The following is a 23,337-nucleotide window of genomic DNA, read 5'->3' as shown; positions in this document are numbered from 1 at the left end:
GTCCAAGGTAGCAGTTTTGCTGTCCCCCCTCCTGACTCCAGCAAGAATCGAGAACTCTACCATGTCGTGGTCACTCTGCCCAAGACAGCCCCCAACCTCTACATCTCCCACCAGACCTTCTCTGTTTGTGAAAAGCAGGTCTAACGGGGCAGCTCCTCTCGTAGGTTCTCTTATCAGCTGCATCAAGAAGTTGTCCTCCATACATTCCAGAAACCTCCTAGACTGCTTCTTCTGTGCTAAATTGTATTCCCAGCATATGTCGGGGAAGTTGAAGTCCCCCATGAGGACAAGGGCCAGCGATCGCGCAGCTTCCACCAGCTGCTCATAGAACAACTCATCTGTCTCTTCATCCTGGTTTGGCGGTCTATAACAGATGCCCACTAGGATGTCTGCCTTGTCGGCTCTTCCCCTGATCTTAACCCATAAGGATTCAACCTTATTATCCCCAGTCATAAATTCAGTAACCTCAAAGCACTCTTTAACATAGAGAGCCACGCCACCGCCCCTCCTTCCTTGCCTATCCTTCCTCAAGAGTTTGTAGCCATCCACTGCAGCACTCCAGTCATGGGAGTGGTCCCACCACGTTTCTGTAATGGCAACTAGGTTATAGCTTGCCTGCTGCACAATGGCTTCTAACTCTTCTTGTTTGTTGCCCGTGCTGCGTGCATTGGTATACACACGCTTGAGCTGGGCCTCTTGCCTCACCCCTTATCCCATTATCGCTCCCCCAGGCTCAACTCTAGCAGGCCTGGTTTTATCCCCTTCCCCCCCCATGCCTAGTTTAAAGACCTCTCTACAAGTCTCGCCAGCTCCTGAGCAAGGATCCATTTCCCCCTTTGAGACAGGTGATAACCATCTGCAGACCTCAGGCCAGGTGCCGAGACAGTGTTGACTGACTTGTCAACATGTCAGAAAGCCTGCTGTCTAAAGACATTTCTGCTGGGTTCTGGGACATTGGTTTAAGGTCTGGAATGGTATGATGTGCATCCACCATCGTTTTGTCAAAGGTCTCCATTTGTTTACAAAGATATGAGTCCTGTTACAGCCCACCTTCTCTTCACTTACTGACTGAACAGCAAGAACAGGAAAACCCTGTGAAAGGTGCATGAATTTGAGGCAGATATTTTGTGTGTGATGGGAGAGGAATCCTTAGAGGAGAGTGAAAGTATCACACAGGTTTGTGAGAGAATTTTCTACTCTGGGACAGACTTATGTGGCCAAAATTCCTGCATTCCAATGCACAGGTACTCTTATTAGTGAAATTTGTTTTCATCAGACGTGCCTTCCTTCGTCCTAACCAAGAGGTGGGAGAAGAGACATCAGTGTTCAAGAGAGAAGTCTGTAGAAATCTAATCAGGATGTCGAGGAGCTCATTCTCTGTTAAGCACCAAAGAATTCCACTGACTCAGCATAGGTAAAGATCACTATGTATGGCTTCACAAGTTCTTAAAAAAAAGCAAAAACTTTATTCACCCGTAGGTTAGCAAGGATGAGGGCAGTAAATCATTAACTAGAAGATAATCACAATTCAACACAACTCAGCAAATAAATCCATCCCCTTCCTTCAAAAGCGTAGTCAAGCCTCAGCCTGTAGAAAGGGAAGGAGAAGGAGAAGGAGAAGGAGAAGGAGAAGGAGAAGGAGAAGGAGAAGGAGAAGGAGAAGGAGAAGGCGACACTTTCACAGTCAGTACTCTGTCCACAGGAAAATGACGTTGCGGCTCTGCTATCCACTTGCTGCCTGGATTTTTATCCTCCTCCTTCCTGGCCTGTCTGAAGGAGGGAAGCTCCTGGTGGTGCCCGTGGTTGGAAGCCACTGGCTAAGCATGAAGGAAGTAGTTCAGAAGCTCGCCGAGAGGGGACATGAAGTGGTGGTGCTTATGCCAGAAGTCAGCTGGCAGATGGGAGAGACGCAAAAACACTCATACACTGTGAAAACATACCCAGTGTCCAGCAAGTTAGAAGAACTGGATAATGCTTTTAAAGTGTATCTTGCAACTCACCTGAAGAGTATGCCTTTCCCACTGAATGTTTTGGCACTCTACAACGTCTCAGTAGGTGTTTTTCACACCTTCTTTCTTCAGTGCAAGGAACTGTTCAGCAGCACGGAAACACTGCAGTATTTGAATCAAAGTGGCTTTGATGCGATCCTCACAGACCCTGTTTTGATGTGCGGAGCAACAGTTGCTAATTACCTTTCACTTCCATTTGTTTTCTTCATGAGAGGATTTCCTTGTAATCTACATTATGAAGCAACACAGTGCCCAAGCCCTCTCTCATATGTCCCCAGACTATTTTCATTCAACTCAGATCACATGACATTTTTCCAGAGAGTGGAAAATGCACTGATTTCATTCCTTGAGCTCTTTTACTGTGATGATTCCTACAGAGCTGCAATACAGCTTTCCTCTGAAGTTCTTCAAAAGGATGTATCCCTGATAGACCTCCTGAACTCTGCTTCGATTTGGCTAATGAGATATGACTTTGTGTTTGAGTATCCCAGACCAGTGATGCCCAATATGGTCTTCATTGGAGGTATAAACTGTGCTCAGAAGAAACCACTGTCTAAGGTACGTTCTTCTTTTCAAATTACACATTTTCCAAAGCAATGTAATTTCATATCTTATAGATGTTTAGTGGTCTTGATATTCTTTTTCTTTCCAAAATATTTTAATAGTTCTAAGTCTTCGCATTATTTATCCATGGTCTGAAATGGAGGCAGGTAACTGTTAATTGAATTCATATTTTCAGAGGAATCCAACAAGGTTTGGCTTTATCTGCTGTATGGTGTCCTCAGTGAATACACAGAAGCATAGAATCATAGAATCACTAAGGTTGAAAAAGACCCACAGGATCATCCAGTCCAACCATCCGCCCATCACCAATGGTTCTCGCTAAACCATGTCCCGCAACACAACATCCAAACACTCTTTGAACACCACCAGGCTCGGTGACTCCACCACCTCTCTGGGCAGCCCATTCCAGTGCCTGACCACCCTTTCAGAGAAGTAGTATTTTGTAACGTCCAGCCTGAATCTTCCCTGGCGCAGCTTGAAGCCATTCCCTCTAGTCCTATCACTAGTCACACGAGAGAAGAGGCTGACCCCCAGCTCACTACAACTTCCCTTCAGGTAGTTATAGAGAGCAATAAGGTCTCCCCTCCGCCTCCTCTTCTCTAGACTGAACAATCCCAGCTCCTTCAGCCGCTCTTCATAAGGCCTGTGCTCCAGACCCCTCACCAGCTTTGTTGCCCTCCTCTGGACACGCTCCAGGGCCTTGATGTCTTTCTTACAGTGAGGGGCCCAAAACTGGACACAGTACTCGAGGTGCGGCCTCACCAGTGCTGAGTACAGGGGGACAATTACTTCCCTGTTCCTGCTGGCCACACTATTTCTGATACAAGCCAGGATGCCATTGGCCTTCTTGGCCACCTGGGCACACTGCTGGCTCATGTTCAGTCTAGCGTCAATCAACACCTCCAGGTCCATTTCCTCTACACAGTCTTCCAGCCACTCTGCTCCAAGACAAAAGAACATATTGTTCTTCTGTCAAATGCAGCTGTAGTTTCATCTTCATGGAGTGTAGTACTTATCCATTTAATGAGAAATTTGAAATGCATTTCATTAATTCAAAAAGTAATTTTCAATTAATTTGCATTGTTTCTGTTTTCATAACAGAATGTTTCCTATCTGGCTAATCATTTTTTATGTGTGTTTCCCGAAGTTGACTTTTATCAGAATTGTTCTGCAGGAGTTTTAAAGACAGTCTATGTTGTTAAACAATTCATAGCATCGTGCATTTCTTACTCTTAATGGAGGAGGGCACATATTTCTTTTCTGTGGTATCTTCTCGCTTCTGATGTGTGCTCACATGATATTGCAGTGTGATTGTGCTACCCTATCTATAAACTCTTTCTTTTCTCTTTCTTCATTTTTCTTCTTTGATGGGCATATGTTCATTCCATTGAACTTCACTGTGTCAAATACAAAATAAGCTGATTGCAAACATTTTCTTTGTTTGACTTGAGAGAGTGATAATTAATTATTTTAGTTTGAAGAGGTACCATTACATGTAATCACTGATTGCATTACAGAAGATCCAATTGGTAGAATAAAAAAATTGATAGTGGCAGGAGACAGGTACGGTAAAATGTATAATCGAGATCTACACTGTTAACAAAAAACCATATGTGCAAACTGCTAATGACATAGGGAAGATTCATATAAAATAATTCTTCAGTGCTTCTTCAAAATAGGAAAGAAGAGATACTGGGAAAAATCAAGTATTGGCTTACTGATTTAAGAGCAACTACAAAAAGCTGATTTTCTTCTCTCAGGTTTATTACTGTCATGATAGTTATAGATGCTGAGAAATTACAGGAGAAGTTTGTGTAGATAAACTCCTAAGGGGAAGTGTAATGCAAAGACACAGAGTTAGGTTCAGGAGATCCCAGGGTCACCTTTGCTGGAGCCTGGGAGGCTATTCTGCATATGGATTTGTTACTGCTTACTTATGGCATTACCTGATGTCCTGTGGCAGTGCTGGTTAAGAGGAGCATTTGGGGTAATTCAGTGCCATCATTTCTACCAAAAGTGGTGTGGAGGTGGGGAAGACAAGAGCCATTAACTGTCTCTGGGCTGCATAGTGTGGAAGGCGTGAGACTGTAACGCTGGGGACCAAAGGCAGAGACATGAGGAACATGATAAAAATGTACGCCTCCTTACATGGCTTGCTTTCCTCAGGGAGAGGGCTATGGTGAATGCTACTTACCTGACCTATTGCTTACTGAACTGAACTAAGAACTGGAGAATTCATTTTGTATTCCAGATTGAGATCCAATATGAGATTTGGAAATCATTTAAGTGGTTAATCAATAATCTCAGCACTGTGTCCAAACCTGTAATGATAAATGCTGATTATAATGAAACAATGCTTGTGAATGATTGACTTCTGGTGATATGCTGTTGAAATTGTCTTCTTCAGTAGTTTTCAGTGGGATTTCCTTTGGGGTCTACAGACGTGGAAGACAGTAGTAGCCTTACCTCTTGTTTATTTGCAACATGGATGCTTTTTATGATGAACTTTCAGATTGGTGGGAAACTTTTTGCAGTGTGAAAACCACAGGTTTAGTGTGAGTCCAGTAACAGAGAAACTCAAGCAGAACAAGTACAGACTGCTTGCTGATGATCTACAAACCAGCATCATGTATGTAGTGGACACACGGGAAACATGTCCAGTCCTTTACACAGGACAGATGGACTGCTGTAAGGCTCAATGGTCACAACATTTCCCATTTCATGTTCTGTTGGCTTCATACAGTACTGCCAGGGTGATGTTTTTATCCTGTAGAAATCTGTTTGTAACAAGGAAAAGGCAGAATATCTCATTCACAGTGGCTTTGATGGTCTCTTTTGATGCTTCTGTGTGGAGCCACAGTTGCTAATTATGCTTCATTCCCATTCATGCTCTCTGGGAGAGGATCTCCAAATGTTTTACACCAGGGTGGTATTGTTCTGTCAGCTTTGCAAGTGTCACTCTCCAGGTTGTTTTAGGCAGGAGAATCAATAGATGCATTGGACTGTGGATACAAGAGGAGGCTGTTGGTGCTTGGCTGGGCATCATCACTTTGTGCTTGAGGAAATACAGGCTACTGTACTTTCAGGAGAGTGTCCAGGTGATAGTCACAGGCTTAAACCTGCTTGTAGGTGGCCCAACATAAACTCGGTGAGCTTGGAAGCTGCATATCCTGCAGTCAGCCTGAAGGTCAGCAAGTAGGTCTCTTCAGGATTCCAGTGCTCATAAATTTACAGCGTCTGCAGTCAGCCTCTTTGTGGCTGGAAATGTGTTTCAGCAGGTAATGCAAGCATCCAAATGGTGGCATTGCCACCAACAGTTCACTTGCTTCCCTGTTCTCCCTCTCTGGTTTTGCCCCAAGTGCTGCTGTGGTTTTGTAAACAGCCACTTATTGACTTGGATACTGACATGGATTTCCCATTCCCTGGCAAGGCTTGGAATTAAGCAAGTAGGCAAAAATTGCAGAGGAAAGAAAACCCCCCAGTGATGTAGAGCCCTGAATGGCTGGAGGAACTAATCCCCAAAGCAGGATAGAAACATCCTTGATCATTGACAGCATCTGCCTGGTTGCCTACCTATATACATAGGTTTCTTTGAAAGTAATACCTCCTATGTATTTCAATGAAAACTACAACAGATGCAAAAAGCACAGTAGCGCTATTTGTCTGAGCACATTCTCATCTACAAAACACTGTTCTACAGCACAGTCTACCTACTACCACCACTGGCAGATTCACATGGTTGAGCTGATTGAGACCCTCTTCATTTTGTGGGTGTGGCAGCTGTGCATGGCCATTGAGAGTGTGGCTCGTCTTCCACATTGCTTTTGCCACTGCTGCAATGCAACACCCACGGCCTCACTGAGCTAACTTCCATGGTTTGGCTTCTGTAAATGTTCATCAAACATTCATCAAACGTTCCATCAAATATTGATGAAAGTCGGTGGGTGTCATTTTGTCCACATGCAGATAATCAAGTACACATATAAAATTTCACTGTGACCAGTAGTCATTTAATCACTCAGAAATTTAGAACTGCGTAATACCTGACCCAGAGTATTCACAAACCGTGTCAGTCCTGAACTGAACTCACACAGACTTTGAACTCACCATTTTGTGAGATAGAATCATGTTGTTAACAGGCCTGTGTTATCTGGGGCTTCCTGGAGAAGTTTTGTTTTGCAATATACCTGATAAGATGAGGGGTTAGAAGGACGTTTTACATATATTTTACGTGGGGAAAAGATTTTCAGTTGGCTACTTCTTTCAAAGATGCAAGTATCTTTCAATGAAAAAGATAAATCTCAGTTGTACCAAGTAGTGGTTTTGGTTATTTAAAAATCAGCACAGGTCTTCTAACACTAATTTCTCATAGTTATCTTTACTATAAGATCTACTTCACTGGTGAATTTTCCTGTTTAGTTAAATAAGAAAATGCTTATTAATCCTAGCAGTGTTTCTGGACATCCATGTTGTGGATACATTTCTGTCACGTGTTCCCAGGTACCCTAGAGTATGTTTGTCAGTAAATGTCCAAGTCCAGTTTCTTCTATCCCAAGGAGCTCCATCATCTACACAAACTACATGGCAATCTCCATGTGGGTGCTCATCCCACTTGTCAACATGTCAGAAAGCCTGCTGTCTAAAGACATTTCTGCTGGGTTCTGGGACATTGGTTTAAGGTCTGGAATGGTATGATGTGCATCCACCATCGTTTTATCAAAAGTCTCCATTTGTTTACAAAGATATGAGTCCTGTTACAGCCCACCTTCTCTTCACTTACTGACTGAACAGCAAGAACAGGAAAACCCTGTGAAAGGTGCATGAATTTGAGGCAGATATTTTGTGTGTGATGGGAGAGGAATCCTTAGAGGAGAGTGAAAGTATCACACAGGTTTGTGAGAGAATTTTCTACTCTGGGACAGATTTTATGGGGCCAAAATTCCTGCATTCCAATGCACTGGTACTCTTATGGGATAACTAGGAGTTGTTTTCACCAGTGTTGCCTTCCTTGGCCCTGACCAAGAGGTGGGGGAGGACACATCAGTGTTCAAGAGAGGTCTGTAGAAATCTAATCAGGGTGTCGAGGAGCTCATTCTCTGTTAAGCACTGAAGAATTCCACTGACTCAGCACACGTAAGATTCATTGTATTTGGCATTACTAGTAATTTAAAAACAAAAAATAAGCATTATTCACCTGTAGGTGTGCAGAGATGAAGGCAGTAAATCATTAACTAGAAGATAATCACAGTTCAATGCAACTCAGCAGATAAATCCATCCACTTCCTACAAAAGCAGATTCAAGTTACAGCCTGGAGACGGAGAAGAAGGAGAAGGAGAAGGAGAAGGAGAAGGAGAAGGAGAAGGAGAAGGAGAAGGAGAAGGAGAAGGAGAAGGAGAAGGAGAAGGAGAAGGAGAAGGAGAAGGAGAAGGAGAAGGAGAAGGAGAAGGAGAAGGAGAAGGAGAAGGAGAAGGAGAAGGAGAAGGAGAAGGAGAAGGAGAAGGAGAAGGAGAAGGAGAAGGAGGAGAAGGCGACGCTTTCACAGGCAGTACTCTGTCCAAAGGAAAATGACATTGCAGCTCTGCTATCCACTTGCTGCCTGGATTTTTATCCTTCTCGTTCCTGGCCTGTCTGAAGGAGGGAAGCTCCTGGTGGTGCCCATGGTTGGAAGCCACTGGCTAAGCATGAAGGAAGTAGTTCAGAAGCTCGCCGAGAGGGGACATGAAGTGGTGGTGCTTAAACCAGAAGTCAGCTGGCAGATGGGAGAGACACAAAAACACGCATACACTGTGAAAACATACCCAGTGTCCACCAAGTTAGAAGAACTGGATAATGCCTTTAAACTGTTCCTAGATCCTTTCCTGAAGGATCTGCCTTTCCCAGAGAATATTATCGCACCCTACAAGAATGGCATACACCTTTTCAAAACATTCTATCTTGAGTGCAGAGAACTGTTCAGCAGCACGGAAACACTGCATTACTTGAATCAAAGCAGCTTTGATGCAATCCTCACAGACCCTTTTTTTATGTGCGGAGCAACAGTTGCCAATTACCTTTCACTTCCATTTGTTTTCTTCATGAGAGGATTTCCTTGTAACCTCCATTATGAAGCAGCACAGTGCCCAAGCCCTCTCTCATATATCCCAAGAGCAACTTCATTGAACTCAGATCACATGACATTTTTCCAGAGAGTGTTAAATACACTGATTTCACTCCTGGAGCAATTTCACTGTAATGCAATTTATCAAGATGCAATAAAGTTTTCCTCTGAAGTTCTTCAAAGAGATGTATCCCTGCTGGACCTCCTGAACTCTGCTTCTATTTGGCTATTGAGATATGACTTTGTGTTTGAGTATCCCAGACCAGTGATGCCCAATATGGTTTTCATTGGAGGTATGAACTGTGCTCAGAAGAAACCACTGTCTAAGGTATGTTCTTCTTCTCACATTACACATTTTCCAAAGGAGTGTAACTTCATGTCTTATGGACGTTTAGTGGTCTTGATATTCTTTTTCTTTCCAAAATATTTTAATATATCTTATTCTTGGCATTTTTGATCCATGGTCTGAAATGGAGGCAGGTAACTGCTAATTGAATTCATATTTTCAGAGAAATCCAACAAGGTTTGACTTCATCTGCTGTATGGTGTCTCAGTGAATACATATTATTCTTTGGTCAGATGCAGCTGTAGCTTCATCTTCACGGACTGCAACAAATATTTTTTTCATCATAAATTTGAAATGCATTTCATTAATTCAGAATGTAATTTTTAATTAATTTGCGTTTTCTCTGTTTTCTTAGTGGATGGTTTCCTAACTGGCTAATCATTTTTTGTGTGCGCTTCTTGACACTAATTTTTATCAGAATTGTTCTGCATAAGCTTTAAAGACACTCTACCTAGTTAAGACGATTTCTCATCAGACAATTTCGCATCAGACATTTCTTCTAAGTCATGGAGGAGGACACACATTTCTTTCCTGTGATATTTCCTCCTCGCTTCTGAAGTGTGGCCACTTGGTATCACTACGTAACTGCACCACAGTTTCTTTCAGTTGAATTTCTTTCTTCATTTATATTTTAATGGGTTTATTCAGTTTCTACTAAACTTCACTGAGATAAAAAATAATCTAATTACAAACATTTTCGTGTTTTCAACTCAAGAAACTGGCTCTTTAATTATTCATTTTTTTTGAGGTACCATGGCATATTCTTGCAGATTGCATGACAGAAGTCTTTTATATCCTTTTATGTGCTTTTATATTCTGAAGTTGATGGGCTGACAAGATAATCTTGAAGCTTTTTCCAACCTTGGTGATTCTTTCATTCTGTGAAGGTCCTGGCCTTTGAAACAGAAACAGGTGGTCCACGGACACAACAATTCCCGTTTTGTGTTCTACTGGCTCCATTCAATACTGCCAGGGTGATGTTTTCATCCTGTAGAAATCTGTTTGTTGAGAAGGAGAAGGCAGAATATTTCATTTACAGTGGCTTTGATGCTCTCTTTTGCTGCTTCTGAGTGGAGCCACAGTTGCTAATTATGCCTCAGTCCCATTCATGGTCTTTGGGAGAGGATCTCCAAATGTTTTACACCAGTGTGGTACTGTTCTGGCAGTTCTGCAAGTGTCGTTCTCCAGGCTGATTTAAGCAGGGCGAGTTTGGCTTGTCTCCCATGTTGCTCTTGCCACAGCTGTAATGCAACACCCACGGCCTCACTGAGCTAGCTTCCACAGTTTGGTCTCCGTAAAAGTTCAACAAGCATTGGTGAATGTTCATGCATGCCATTTTTTCCACATGCAGGTAATCTAGAACACATATGACTTTTCACTGTGACCAGTAGTCATTTAATCACTCAGAAATTTACAACTCAGAAGGTTCTAAACTCACAGTATTCATAAACTGAGTCAGTACTGAATTGAACTGAGAACTTGAACTCACAACCTTATGAGTTAGAATTATGTTGTTAAAAGGCTTATGTTATCTGTGGTTCAGTGGTGAACTTTTGTTTTGCAATACCTGATAGGATAAGGGGTTAGGAGGAAGTTTTATGTATATTTTACGAGGGGAAAAGATTTTCATTTGGCTACTTCCTTCAAAGATGCATGTGTCCTTCAGTGGAAAAAAAAAAATCTCAGTTGTCCCAAGTAGTAGTTATGGTTATTTAAAATACAACAAAGGTATATCACCATTCATTTTTCATATTTATCTTTGCTGTAAGATATAATTCACTCACAGATCAATTTGCCTCCGTTTGGTAAGAAAAGAAAATGCTAATCCATTCTGTGGATGCATTTCTGCCGTGCATTCCCAGGTATCCTCGAGCATGTTGTCAGTAAATGTCCAAGTCCAGTTTCTTCTATCCCAAGGCGCTCTATCAGCGGCACAAACCACATGGCAGTCTCCATGCGGGTGCTCATCCCACTTGTCCACATGTCAGACAGCCTGTGATGTTTGTGTTGGGTTCTGGGACACTGGTTTAAGGTCTGCAATCGTGTGATGTGCATCCACCATTGTTTTATCAAAGGTCTCCATTTGGATACACAGATTGCATTCTTGTTATAGCCCTCCTTCTCTTCACTTCCTGAATGAACAGGAAGAAAGAGAAAAGCCTGTGAAAGGGGCATGAAATTGAGGCACATATTTTGTGTGTGATGGGAGAGGAATCCTTAGAGGAGAGTGAAAGTATCACACAGGTTTGTGAGAGAATTTTCCACTCTGAGACAGACTTTATGGGGCCAAAATTCCTGCATTCCAATGCACTGGTACTCTTATAGGATAACTAGGAGTTGTTTTCACCAGTCTTGCCTTCCTTTGCCTTGACCAAGAGGTGGGAGAAGACACATCAGTGTTCAAGAGAGAAGTCTGTAAAATTCTAAATTGGATGTCAAGGAGCTCATTCTCTGTAAAGCACTAAAGAACTCCAATGACTCAGCATATGTAAGGCTCTTTGTATTTGGCATTACTTGTAATTGAAAAAGAAAAAATCAGCATTATTCACCTCTAGGGGTGCAGTGATGAAGGCAGTAAATCATTAACTAGAACATAATCACAATTCAACACAACTCAGCAGATAAATCCAACCACTTACTACAAAAACATATTCAAGCTACAGCCTGGAGAAGGAAGAGGAGGAGGAAGAGGAGGAGAAGGAGCAGAAGGAGAAGGAGAAGGAGAAGGAGAAGGAGAAGGAGAAGGAGAAGGAGAAGGAGAAGGAGAAGGAGAAGGAGAAGGAGAAGGAGAAGGAGAAGGAGAAGGAGAAGGAGAAGGAGAAGGAGAAGGCGACGCTTTCACAGTCAGTACTCTGTCCACAGGAAAATGACGTTGCGGCTCTGCTATCCACTTGCTGCCTGGATTTTTATCCTCCTCCTTCCTGGCCTGTCTGAAGGAGGGAAGCTCCTGGTGGTGCCCATGGTTGGAAGCCACTGGCTAAGCATGAAGGAAGTAGTTCAGAAGCTCGCCGAGAGGGGACATGAAGTGGTGGTGCTTAAACCAGAAGTCAGCTGGCAGATGGGAGAGACACAAAAACACGCATACACTGTGAAAACATACCCAGTGTCCACCAAGTTAGAAGAACTGGATAATGCCTTTAAAGCGTATGTTGCAACTCACCTGAAGAGTTTGCCTTTCCCACTGAATGTTCTGGCACTCTACAACATCTCATCAAATGCTTTTAGCACCTTCTTTCTTCAGTGCAAGGAACTGTTCAGCAGCACGGAAACACTGCAGTATTTGAATCAAAGCGGCTTTGATGCAGTCCTCACAGACCCTATTTTTATGTGTGGAGCTACACTTGCCAATTACTTTTCACTTCCATTTGTGTTCTTCATGAGAGGATTACCTTGCAATCTGCACTTCGAAGCAGCACAGTGCCCAAGCCCTCTCTCATATGTCCCGAGAACATTTTCATTCAGCTCAGACCACATGACATTTTTCCAGAGGGTGGAAAATACACTGATTTCATTCCTGGAGCTCTTTTACTGTAATGGTTACTATCGAGCTGCAATACAGCTTTCCTCTGAAGTTCTTCAAAGGGATGTATCCCTGATAGACCTCCTGAACTCTGCTGCTGTTTCAATAATGAGGTTTGACTTTGTGTTTGAGTATCCCAGACCAGTGATGCCCAATATGGTCTTTGTTGGAGGTATAAACTGTGCTCAGAAGAAACCACTGCCAAAGGTATGTTCTTCTTCTCACATTACACATTTTCCAAAGCAATGTAATTTCATGTCTTATGGATGTTTAGTGCTCTTGATAGTATTTTTTTTTTTTGCAAGATATTTCAGTAGATCAGATTCTTCGCATTTTTTATTCGTGGTCTGAAATGGATGCAGGTGACTGTTATTTGAATTAATATTTTCAGAGTAACCCAACAAAATTTGTCTTTGTCTTCTTTATGCTGTCCTCAGTGAATACATTCTGTTCTTTGGTCAAATGCAATTTTGGTTTCATCTTCATGGAGTGTAGCATATATTTCTTTCATCAGAATGATGAAATGTATTTCATTAATTCAAAAAGTAATCTTTTATTATTTTGTAATGTTTCTATTTTCATAATGGAAGGTTCCCCACATGGTTGATCATTTTTTATGTGTTGCTTGATATTGACTTTTATCAGAATAGTTCTACAGGAGCTTTAAATACAGTCTAGTTAATACAATTGATAGCTTCAGACGTTTCTTACTAGTCATGGAGGAGGGCACACATTTCTTTCCTGTGATATTTCCTCCTCAATTCTGAAGTGTGGCCACACGGTATCACTACATAATTGCACCACAGTTTCTTTGAGTTGAATTTTTCTTTCTTCATTTATATTCTTTGATGATCTTATTCTGATTCCACTGATCTTCACTGAGGCAAATAAAAAGTAAGATGATTGCAAACATTTTCTTGTGTTTGACTCAAGAGTGTGGTAATGAATTAATTTAGATTGAAGATGCACCGTCACATGCTCTCACTGATTGCATGACTGAAGTCTTTTATATCCTGTTACTTACTGTCATGTTCTGATGGTCTCAGGGTGCCAACAATTTGTAGCTTGCTTCTTTTAAAAGGATTATAACTATTCTCCCTCTATTTTATTCCCAATGTCTTCCATCTTCATAATTATGTTTGTCATTGAGTGGAAATTATGTTTTCTGCATGTTAAAAACCTTGTGTATTTATCCAGTCTATCTAAAAACAACTGTAGAATTTGTCTTGTTTTGGTTGGAGTGGTGCCTAGCAGAAAGACAATAATGCAGTAATGTGTAAGCATGCAAAGTAAGTCATGTGCTGGAAGAAGATCAGTCCATATGCAGTGGGATAATCTGAGTTGATGTTCAGAAATTACATAATGTGAAAAGAACAGATAGTTCTATGAAACCCAGTACCCTGTTGTGCAGAAGGTAAGAGAACAAAAAGTTGGGGTGACTAGGAAAGGGAAGAGAAGTTAAAAGAATGTCCACTAAGCTGCTGAATGATTTCCTGTTATATCTTCATTCTGAATATTGTCTTATCCCTCATCTAAGAAAAAGTGTTGTAGAACAGCAAAAATTACAGTGGCAGGATACAGATATGGTAAAATACACAATCAAGAACTACACTGTTAACAAAAAACCATATGTGCAAACTGCTAATGACATGGAGAAGATTCATATAAAATAATTCTTCAGTGCTTTCTGTAGTAAAGAACTAACAGATGCAGGGAGAAATCAGAATCCAGAGTATTGGTTTAACAGCAAAAAGAGAAAAGTGACATTTTTCTCTCTGGTATATGAGAGCTGAGGCTCTCACAGACACTGAAAAATTACAGGAGAAGTTTGTGTAGATAAAATCCTAAGGGGTAGTGTAATGCAAAGACACAGAGTTAGGTTCAGGAGATCCCGGGGTCACCTTTGCTGGAGCCTGGAAAGCTAATCTGTATATGGATTCGTTAGTGCTTGCTTATGGCATTACCTGATGTCCTGTGGCAGTGCTGGTTAAGAGGAGCATTTGGGGTAATTCAGTGCCATAATTTCTACCGAAAGTGGTGTAGAGGTGGGGAAGACAAGAGCCATCAACTGTCTCTGGGCTGCATAGTGTGGAAGGCGTGAGACTGTGACGCTGGGGACCAAAGACAGAGACATGAGGAACATGATAAAAATGTACACCTCCTTACATGGCTTGCTTTCCTCAGGGAGAGGGCTATGGTGAATGCTACTTACCTGACCTATTGCTTACTGAACTGAACTAAGAACTGGAGAATTCATTTTGTATTCCAGATTGAGATCCAATATGAGATTTGGAAATCATTTAAGTGGTTAATCAATAATCTCAGCACTGTGTCCAAACCTGTAATGATAAATGCTGATTATAATGAAACAATGCTTGTGAATGATTGACTTCTGGTGATATGCTGTTGAAATTGTCTTCTTCAGTAGTTTTCAGTGGGATTTCCTTTGGAGTCTACAGACGTGGAAGACAGTAGTAGCCTTACCTCTTGTTTATTTGCAACATGGGTGCTTTTTATGATGATCTTTCAGATTGGTGGGAAACTTTTTGCAGTGTGAAAACCACAGGTTTGGTGTGAGTCCAGTAACAGAGAAGCTCAAGCAGAACAAGTACAGACTGCTTGCTGATGATCTACAAACCAGCATCATGTATGTAGTGGACACACGGGAAACATGTCCAGTCCTTTACACAGGACAGATGGACTGCTGTAAGGCTCAATGGTCACAACATTTCCCATTTCATGTTCTGTTGGCTTCATACAGTACTGCCAGGGTGATGTTTTTATCCTGTAGAAATCTGTTTGTAACAAGGAAAAGGCAGAATATCTCATTCACAGTGGCTTTGATGGTCTCTTTTGATGCTTCTGTGTGGAGCCACAGTTGCTAATTATGCTTCATTCCCATTCATGCTCTCTGGGAGAGGATCTCCAAATGTTTTACACCAGGGTGGTATTGTTCTGTCAGCTTTGCAAGTGTCACTCTCCAGGTTGTTTTAGGCAGGAGAATCAATAGATGCATTGGGCTGTGGATACAAGAGGAGGCTGTTGGTGCTTGGCTGGGCATCATCACTTTGTGCTTGAGGAAATACAGGCTACTGTACTTTCAGGAGAGTGTCCAGGTGATAGTCACAGGCTTAAACCTGCTTGTAGGTGGCCCAACATAAACTCGGTGAGCTTGGAAGCTGCATATCCTGCAGTCAGCCTGAAGGTCAGCAAGTAGGTCTCTTCAGGATTCCAACACTCATAAACTCCTATTTATTTCCATGAAACTACAACAGATACAAAGAGCAAAATAGCACTATTTGACAGAGTAACTTCTCAGCTACAACACTCTCTTCTTCAGCACGGTGACCACCACTGGCAGATTTGCATAGATGAGCTGATTGAGACAGTATTCATCCTCTGATGTGGCAGCTGTGTGTGGCCATCGAGATCATGGATCATCTTGCATGTTGCTGTTGCTACTGCTGAAATGCAACACCCACAGCCTCACTGAGCTAACTCCATGATTTGAACTCTGTAAACACCTTTGCTGTATACACACTTGTATGTAAGACAACAATTTCTCATGGTGTCCTTCTGCTGCTACCTATCGCATGACAAGGAAGCCGAATGAAATTTTGGCACGACAGTTCACCCTTTACTGTGCCATACTACCAACATTTTCTCTTAACATCCTTGACAAGCATAATAAACTTTGAGACACTGCACTCAGGGAAACCCTTGTTTAAATTTTCACTCTGACTTGTAGTCATTTAATAACAGAGAAGTTTACAACAGAGAAGGATCCAATCCCACAGTGTTCATAAACTGTGTCAGTCCTGAAGTGTACTCACTCAGACCTTGAACTGAATACTGTATGAGTAGAAACATGTCGTTAACTGGCTTACGTTATCTGCGGTTCAGTTTTGATCTTCTGTTTTGCAATATAGCTTTATACCTGATAGGATGAAAGGTTAGAGGAAAGCTTTATGTAAAGATGGGGAAAGATTTTCAGTGGGCTACTTCTTTCAAACGTGCAGGTGTAATTCATTGGGAAATAAAATCTCAGTTGTACCAAGTAGTGGTTTTGGTTATTTAAAAAACAGAACAGGTCTTTTAACACTAATTTCTCATATTTATCTTTAGTGTAGGATATACTTCACTGATGAATTTGCCTGTTTGGTTAGAAAAGAAAATACTTGTTAATCCTAGCAGTGTTTCTGGACATCCATGTTGTGGATCCATTTCTGTCACGTGTTCCCAGGTACCCTAGAGTATGTTGTCAGTAAATGTCCAAGACCAGTTTCTTCTATCCCAAGGAGCTCCATCAGCTACACAGACCACAAGGCAGTTTCCATGTGGGTGCTTGTCTCGCTCCTATTTATAGGAGGGAGAGGGCGTTCTTTGATATATATATACCCAACAAGAGATTAATAAACAACAGTTCAAATGTTGGTCCGACCAGTTTATTACAAATCCTAGTCATTCAGAGAGAAGAGGAAGGGAAGAAGGATGATAGAAAAGATAGGAAATAGAAGCAAGGAATCTCTATAGGAAGCAAGAGGGAGAATCACCACCATGGGTCCAATGTGGTTCATAGTTCATTCATTGGTCTTCAGTAGTGGTGGGTCGTTGGGCGTTGTTCTGTTAATGATGATGATGGTGACCACAGCGACCATTTCCAATGCAGTACAAACTTCTTTATCAGTCCAAAGTGGTTGAGTCAGCTCTCTTTGGAGTGACAGCTTGAATCCAAAGTGGTTGAGTCAGCTCTCCTTGGAGTGGCAGCTGCTGGCTCTGGGATCTCTGCTGAAAATCCTTTGTTCCCATCTTCTGGGCCTTGCCAGCAGATAAGAGTGAGCAGGGATGCCCACCTACATCCTTTTTTTCACAGGACACGATGGTATCATTCCCCAATTTTCCCATACCAAACTGGGGCTATTTAGTCTCAGGCCAGATCTTCTGCCAGTGAACACTCCTGAGCACTCTCTTCTGGAGGCAAACAGCCCAAAGAAATGCTTTCAAATGTAAAATTGTCCACACAGTGATGTTGATTGCCACACGGAAACACCCACCTCTCATCTAATTCAAGAGTCTTATAGCAAGAAATGCCTCAGAAAGCAAAGCTTTGAGCGAAAAAACAAAGAAGGATTCCTACAGTGCTCTTCCCACTTGTCAGCATGTAAGACAGACTGCTGTCTAAATATGTTTCTGTTGGGTCCTGGGACATTGGTTTAAGGCCTGGTGTGATGTGATGTGCATCCACCATTGTTTTATCAAAAGTCTCCATTGGGATACCAAGATACCAGTCCTGTTACAGCCTACCTTCTCTTCATTTATTGAACGAACAGCAAGAATGGGAAAACGCCGTGAAAGGTGCATGAAATTGAGGCAGATATTTTCTGTGCGATGGGTGAGGAAGCCTTACACGGGAGTAGAAGTATCACACGGGTTTGTGAGAGAATTTTCCACTCTGGGACAGATTTTATGTGGCAAAAATTCCTGCATTCACTCTTATAGGATAACTAGGAGTTGTTTTCACCAGACATGCCTTCTTTTGCCTTGACCAAGAGGTGGGAGAAGACACATCTGTGTTCAAGAGAGAATTCATTATTGAGGAGATTGTTTTCCAGTAAGCATTGAAGAACTGCAATTACTCAGCAAAGTTAAGGGTCACTGTATTAGCCTCTACAAGTAATGAAAAAAAAGCAACAGCATTATTCAGCAGCAGATGTGTAATGATATAGGCAGTAAATCATTAACTAGAGAATAATCACAAATCAACACAACTCAGCAGATAAATCCATCCCTACTTTACAAAAGCATATTCAAGGTACAGCCTGGAGAAGGAGAAAGAGGAGGAGAAGGAGAAGAAGGAGAAGGAGAAGGAGAAGGAGAAGGAGAAGGAGAAGGAGAAGGAGAAGGAGAAGGAGAAGGAGAAGAAGGAGCAGAAGGAGAAGAAGGAGGAGGAGGAGGAGGAGGAGGAGGAGGAGGAGAAGGCAACGCTTTCACAGTCCACAGGAAAATGACATTGCGGCTCTGCTGTCCACTTGCTGCCTGGATTTTTATCCTCCTCCTTCCTGGCCTGTCTGAAGGAGGGAAACTCCTGGTGGTGCCCATGATTGGAAGCCACTGGCTAAGCATGAAGGAAGTAGTTCAGAAGCTTGCTGAAAAAGGACATGAAGTGGTGGTGCTTAAACCAGAAGTCAGCTGGAATACGGGAGACAAACACAACCATGCATACACTGTGAAAACATACCCAGTGTCCACCAAGTTAGAAGAACTGGATAATGCCTTTAAAGTGTATGTTGCTACTCACCTGAAGGGTCTGCCTTTCCCACTGTATGCTTTAGCACTCTACAACATCTCAACATATCTTTTTGAATCCTTCTATGCTCAGTGCAAGGAACTGTTCAGCAGCATGGAAACCCTGCAGTATTTGAATCAAAGCAGCTTTGATGCAGTCCTCACAGACCCTCTTTTTATGTGTGGAGCAACAGTTGCTAATTACCTTTCACTTCCATTTGTGTTCTTCATGAGAGGATTACCTTGCAATCTGCACTTCGAAGCAGCACAGTGCCCAAGCCCTCTCTCATATGTCCCGAGAACATTTTCATTCAACTCAGACCACATGACGTTTTTCCAGAGAGTGGAAAACACACTGATTTCATTCCTGGAGCTCTTTTACTGTTATGGTTACTATCGAGCTGCAATACAGCTTTCCTCTGAAGTTCTTCAAAGGGATGTAACTCCGCTGGACCTCCTGAACTCTGCTTCTATTTCAATAATGAGGTTTGACTTTGTGTTTGAGTATCCCAGACCAGTGATGCCCAATATGGTCTTTGTTGGAGGTATGAACTGTGCTGAGAAGAAACCACTGCCAAAGGTATGTTCTTCTTCTCACATTACACATTTTCCAAAGCAATGTAATTTCATGTCTTATGGACGTTTAGTGCTCTTGATTTTTTTCTTTTTCTTTCCTAATGATTTAATATGTAACTGAGTCTTGGCGTATTTTTTTCTGTGGCCTGAGATGTGTGTGGGATATCCACAGTTATATCCAGGTTGCTCAGAGCCCGAGCTTGGAAAGTCTCCAGGGATGGGGCTACCACCAAATCTCCAGGCAGCTTGTTCCTGTGCCTCACCACCCTTCACTGTAAACGACTATTTCCTAATATCCAACCTAAATCTCCCCTCTCAGCTTGAAACCATTTTCCCTTGTCCTAACAACACAGACCCTGCAAAAGAGTCTGTCCCCTTCTTTCTTATAGCCCCCTTTTGATACTGGAAGGCCTCTCTCAGGTCTCCCCAGAGCCTTCTCTTCTCTATGCTGAACAGCCCCGGCTTTCTGAGCCTGTTCTTGCTGGGAGATCTTTCATCCCTGGAATCATTTTTGTGGCCCTTCTCTAGATGCTCTCCAACAGGTCTATGTCTCTCCTGAACTGAGGACTCCACATCTATACACAGTATTCCAGGTGCTTGGAATTCCAGCACTACTTGCCAGTGCTGAGTAGAGGGACAGGATCACCTCCCTTGACCTGCAAATCTATCAATTCCCACATTTTCAGTGTGTGCTTCAGAAAACTGACTCCCACCTCTCAACATCCCATATTCTTCCCTCTCTGGGAATGGGTTCTTTATAAAGTGGTTGCTTACATTACTGCCTATTTCTGACAGGGAACTCGGAGGCTTAGTTTGCCTGTTGAAATTTTCTCTGTGTGTTATCAGTGGGACTAGTAAAAGATATCCAAGGCTCCTTTGTTGTGTCTATGAATTTGCTAGCCTCCTTTCCATTCACCTGCCCTGAACCCATCATTTACTTTTTGCTGATTTTTTTTTTTTTCTTTTTTTTTCTGTCTGGTAGCATGGTTTTTTTCTTCTCTTTCCTTCTCCTCAGGTTTGGAATTGCATGGTACTTTCTGGTGTTCGTGATATATTCAAAAGACACACAATTTTGACTGCTTGGAGGAGTTGTGAATTAAACATCAGCCTTCTACGTACTGATTAGGCACTTTTCAGATAGGCCAATCCATAAACAAAATGGAGTTGGAATTTCCACTCTCTCTCACGAGCATATTTTAAAGGTTGCCTTTAGAAAGCACACAGGCTTTCATAGTGATATATACCTCCAGTGTTATTAAGAGAGGACATGGAATCATAAAATAGTTTGAGTTGTAAGGGACCTTAAAGCCTATCCGCTTTGAAACCCTGCTATGGGAAAGGAAACCTCCTACAGACCAGGCTTCCCAAAGCCCCATCCAGTCTGGCCTTGAGCACTGCCAGGGATAGGGTATCCACAGCTTCTCTGAGCAGCCTGTGCCAGGGCCTCACCACTCTCATAGTAAATAAGTTGTTCCTTGTATCTAATCTAAATCAACTTTCTTACAGTTTACAACCGTTGTCCTTGTCCTGTATACTTCACCCTCAGATAACAAGTCCCTCCTCATCTTTCCCATGGCCCCCTTTAAGCATGGAAAAGCCACAGTGAGGTCTTGCTGGATCCTTTTCTTCTCCAGGTTGAACAAGCCCAGCCCTGTCCAGCCTGTACTCATGTTACCCCATGCCAGGTGCAGGACTTTGCACCTGGCCTTGTTGAAGTTTATGACATTAGCATGGGCCCATTAAATGCATTGCAATAAAAATTCACTTCTGGACAGTGGCCCTTCCCTCCAGCATGTCAACCACACCACTCAGCTTAGTGCTATCTGCAAACCTGCTGAGAGTGCCCTTGATCCCTCAGTCCTCATCACCGACAAAGATGTTAAATCTGTCAATCCCAATACAGACGCCTGAGGGCAGCACTTGTCACTGGTCTCCACCTAGACATCAAACTATTGAATGCAACTCTTTGAATGTAACTGTCCAGCAAATACCTTATCTGTTGAGTGGTTCACCAACAGATTCATGGGTGCATCAAATCCACGTCTTTTCATTTTATAGACAAAACTGCTGTCCCAGGTCTCGTTAGTTACAGAAGGAAAGAGCATGCTGACATACTTCTGAGGTTAATGATTAAATAAATTAAAAGTACAAAGGGGGACAGCTTTTTTCAAGAACACTGTACTCCTTTCCCTGTTATATAAACAGTTGTCATCAATTATTGAACAATTGCTTCAAAATTTTGGTAAGTTAAATATTTCTTTCTGTAGTCAATAATTTCCTGCTGATAAGTTAAAGCTTGCACAGGCCTTCATATAAAGGACTGTGTTGGGTGTCTCCAGAACAGAACACTACAGCTTACTTTCAGTAAAATGGCTCTTCTATTTCTGTGTTTTTACCCACGTACTGGGATATTTTTTCTTCTTCTGTCATCTTTAATCTTTGCTGAATGTGGAAAGATCCTGGTGATACCTCAGGATGGAAGTCATTGGCTCAGTATGCAACCAGTAGTAGGAAAACTCCAGCAAAATGGACATGATGTTGTTGTGGTTGTACCGTCATCAAGTTTGTTTATGAAGTCAAAGGAGCATCAGAATTATACAGTGAAAGTGTATCGAATACCTTACGAAGAAGAACATTTACATCTTGTGCTCAAGTCATTTGTTAATGATCATTTTACTGAACAATCTTTATTGAATATTATTATTACAATGTATCAAAACATTATAGAAATTTCCAGGTTTTTTTTCACCACCTGTGAGAGCCTGTTGCACAACAAAGAAATGATGCAGTATTTGAGAAAGAGCAAATTTGACGTTGTTTTCACAGATCCAATTCTGATGTGTGGACCAATACTTGCTGATTATCTTTCAGTTCCTTCTGTCTACTTCTTGCGAGGATTTCCTTGTGGTATGGATTCAAAAGCTACCCAGTGTCCAAGCCCTCCTTCTTATGTTCCCAGGCTCTTCCTAAATAATTCAGATAGCATGACATTTGCTCAACGCATGAAAAACATGCTGGTCAATATACTGGAGCTTGTTTACTGTCAGCCTTTATTCACTCAGTTTGAAGAACTTGCATATGAGATTTTGCAAAAGAAAGTGACAGCTACAGACCTTCTAAGCCATGGATCTGTCTGGCTCATGAGATATGATTTTGTGTTTGAATTCCCAAGACCAACAATGCCAAACATGGTTTTTATTGGAGGGATAAACTGTGCTCAGAAGAACAAGCTGTCTCAGGTATAGAACTTTATCTTATTCTTATTGAACACCAAGAACAGAAATATTTAAATATCTGACATTGAAACTTCACTTCATCTTCATATTTAAAAATAGAAAGCTAATCAAAAATCCTGCAAGATTCGTAGATGTTGTTTGCTAGTAGCCAGCATTCTGATTAAATCATATTCTGGCAATCCTGAAGTCTTATCAAATAAGAAAATTTAAGTTACATGTAAACATTATGCAGATGATGAACTGCATTTTTGAATTGAAGCTCATCTGAATTTTGGTGAGTTGCAAATATTCCTCCCCAAAAGAATTTGGTAGCTTCTGTTTCATCTAAGTTTTTTATGCTAGGACTGTCCATCTGGACACATTAGGCACTTGCTGCCATGCCAGGAGCATTCAATACACATGCTTTGGTGGCTGTGGGAGCTATGGACTTTAGGTGTTGCTATCTGACTGTAGTGACTGTCATGAGAAGCTTGCAGGATAAAGGGCACCCAAGTCTGTTGCTGAAGGCAGCCTTGTCATCAGTGTTGTTGAAGCTTGGCATGGATATTTCTGTGCACGTACATCTATATACCCATTCTCCTTTTTAATTCATTGAAGGTTATGGGACTAACATTTTAGCCATTTGTCAATTGTTTTTCTGTCCATTCAGCCAGGTAGATTGAATTACCTCTTTGCCTTTATGTCAAGGTGCTAATATAAACTG

At 41.9% G+C, this 23,337-nt stretch overlaps 2 protein-coding genes across 6 annotated transcripts in view; both read left to right on the top strand.

Annotated features, from left to right (window-relative positions):
• The first annotated feature begins 1,574 nt into the window (after positions 1–1,574).
• Positions 1,575–23,337, top strand: part of UGT1A1 (UDP glucuronosyltransferase family 1 member A1) — a 60,786-nt gene continuing 39,023 nt past the window's right edge. Inside the window, exon 1 of one of the 3 annotated variants that reach the window (XM_025152657.3) lies at positions 1,575–2,567. In XM_025152657.3, coding sequence (XP_025008425.2) covers positions 1,707–2,567 — 861 coding nt within the window. In that variant the 5' untranslated portion in view covers positions 1,575–1,706. Of the gene's footprint in view, positions 2,568–11,749; positions 12,745–21,715; positions 22,638–23,337 lie in introns of those variants that run through there. The other 2 variants (XM_015289256.4, XM_015289251.4) reach the window with 2 other exon arrangements.
• On the top strand, positions 7,867–12,199 carry LOC101749599 (UDP-glucuronosyltransferase 1-9-like). Of its 3 annotated transcripts, none has more exons than XM_046944026.1 (2): positions 7,867–8,999; positions 11,639–12,199. In XM_046944026.1, exons 1-2 carry the CDS (start codon positions 8,139–8,141, stop codon positions 11,885–11,887), a joined length of 1,110 nt encoding a protein of 369 aa, XP_046799982.1. In that variant the 5' UTR covers positions 7,867–8,138; the 3' UTR covers positions 11,888–12,199. The 3 variants fall into 3 exon arrangements, with proteins under 3 accessions (XP_046799982.1, XP_004942560.2, XP_046799983.1); XM_004942503.5 differs by having other exon boundaries at positions 11,343–11,711; XM_046944027.1 differs by lacking the exon at positions 11,639–12,199 and adding an exon at positions 11,394–11,617.

The sequence above is a fragment of the Gallus gallus genome, chromosome 7 (genome assembly GCF_016699485.2).
Source record: "Gallus gallus isolate bGalGal1 chromosome 7, bGalGal1.mat.broiler.GRCg7b, whole genome shotgun sequence".
Classification (NCBI taxonomy): domain Eukaryota; kingdom Metazoa; phylum Chordata; class Aves; order Galliformes; family Phasianidae; genus Gallus; species Gallus gallus.
Note: the sequence above shows the minus strand (reverse complement) of the source record. Positions and strands in the feature narration are given on the sequence as shown.

Coding starts and splice junctions, on each gene's coding strand:
- LOC101749599 (XM_046944026.1), top strand. CDS start 8,139: ATGACATTGCAGCTCTGCTATCCACTTGCTGCCTGGATTTTTATCCTT. Junction 9,000..11,638: donor AGAAGAAACCACTGTCTAAG/GTATGTTCTTCT, acceptor ACAACTCAGCAG/ATAAATCCAACCACTTACTA.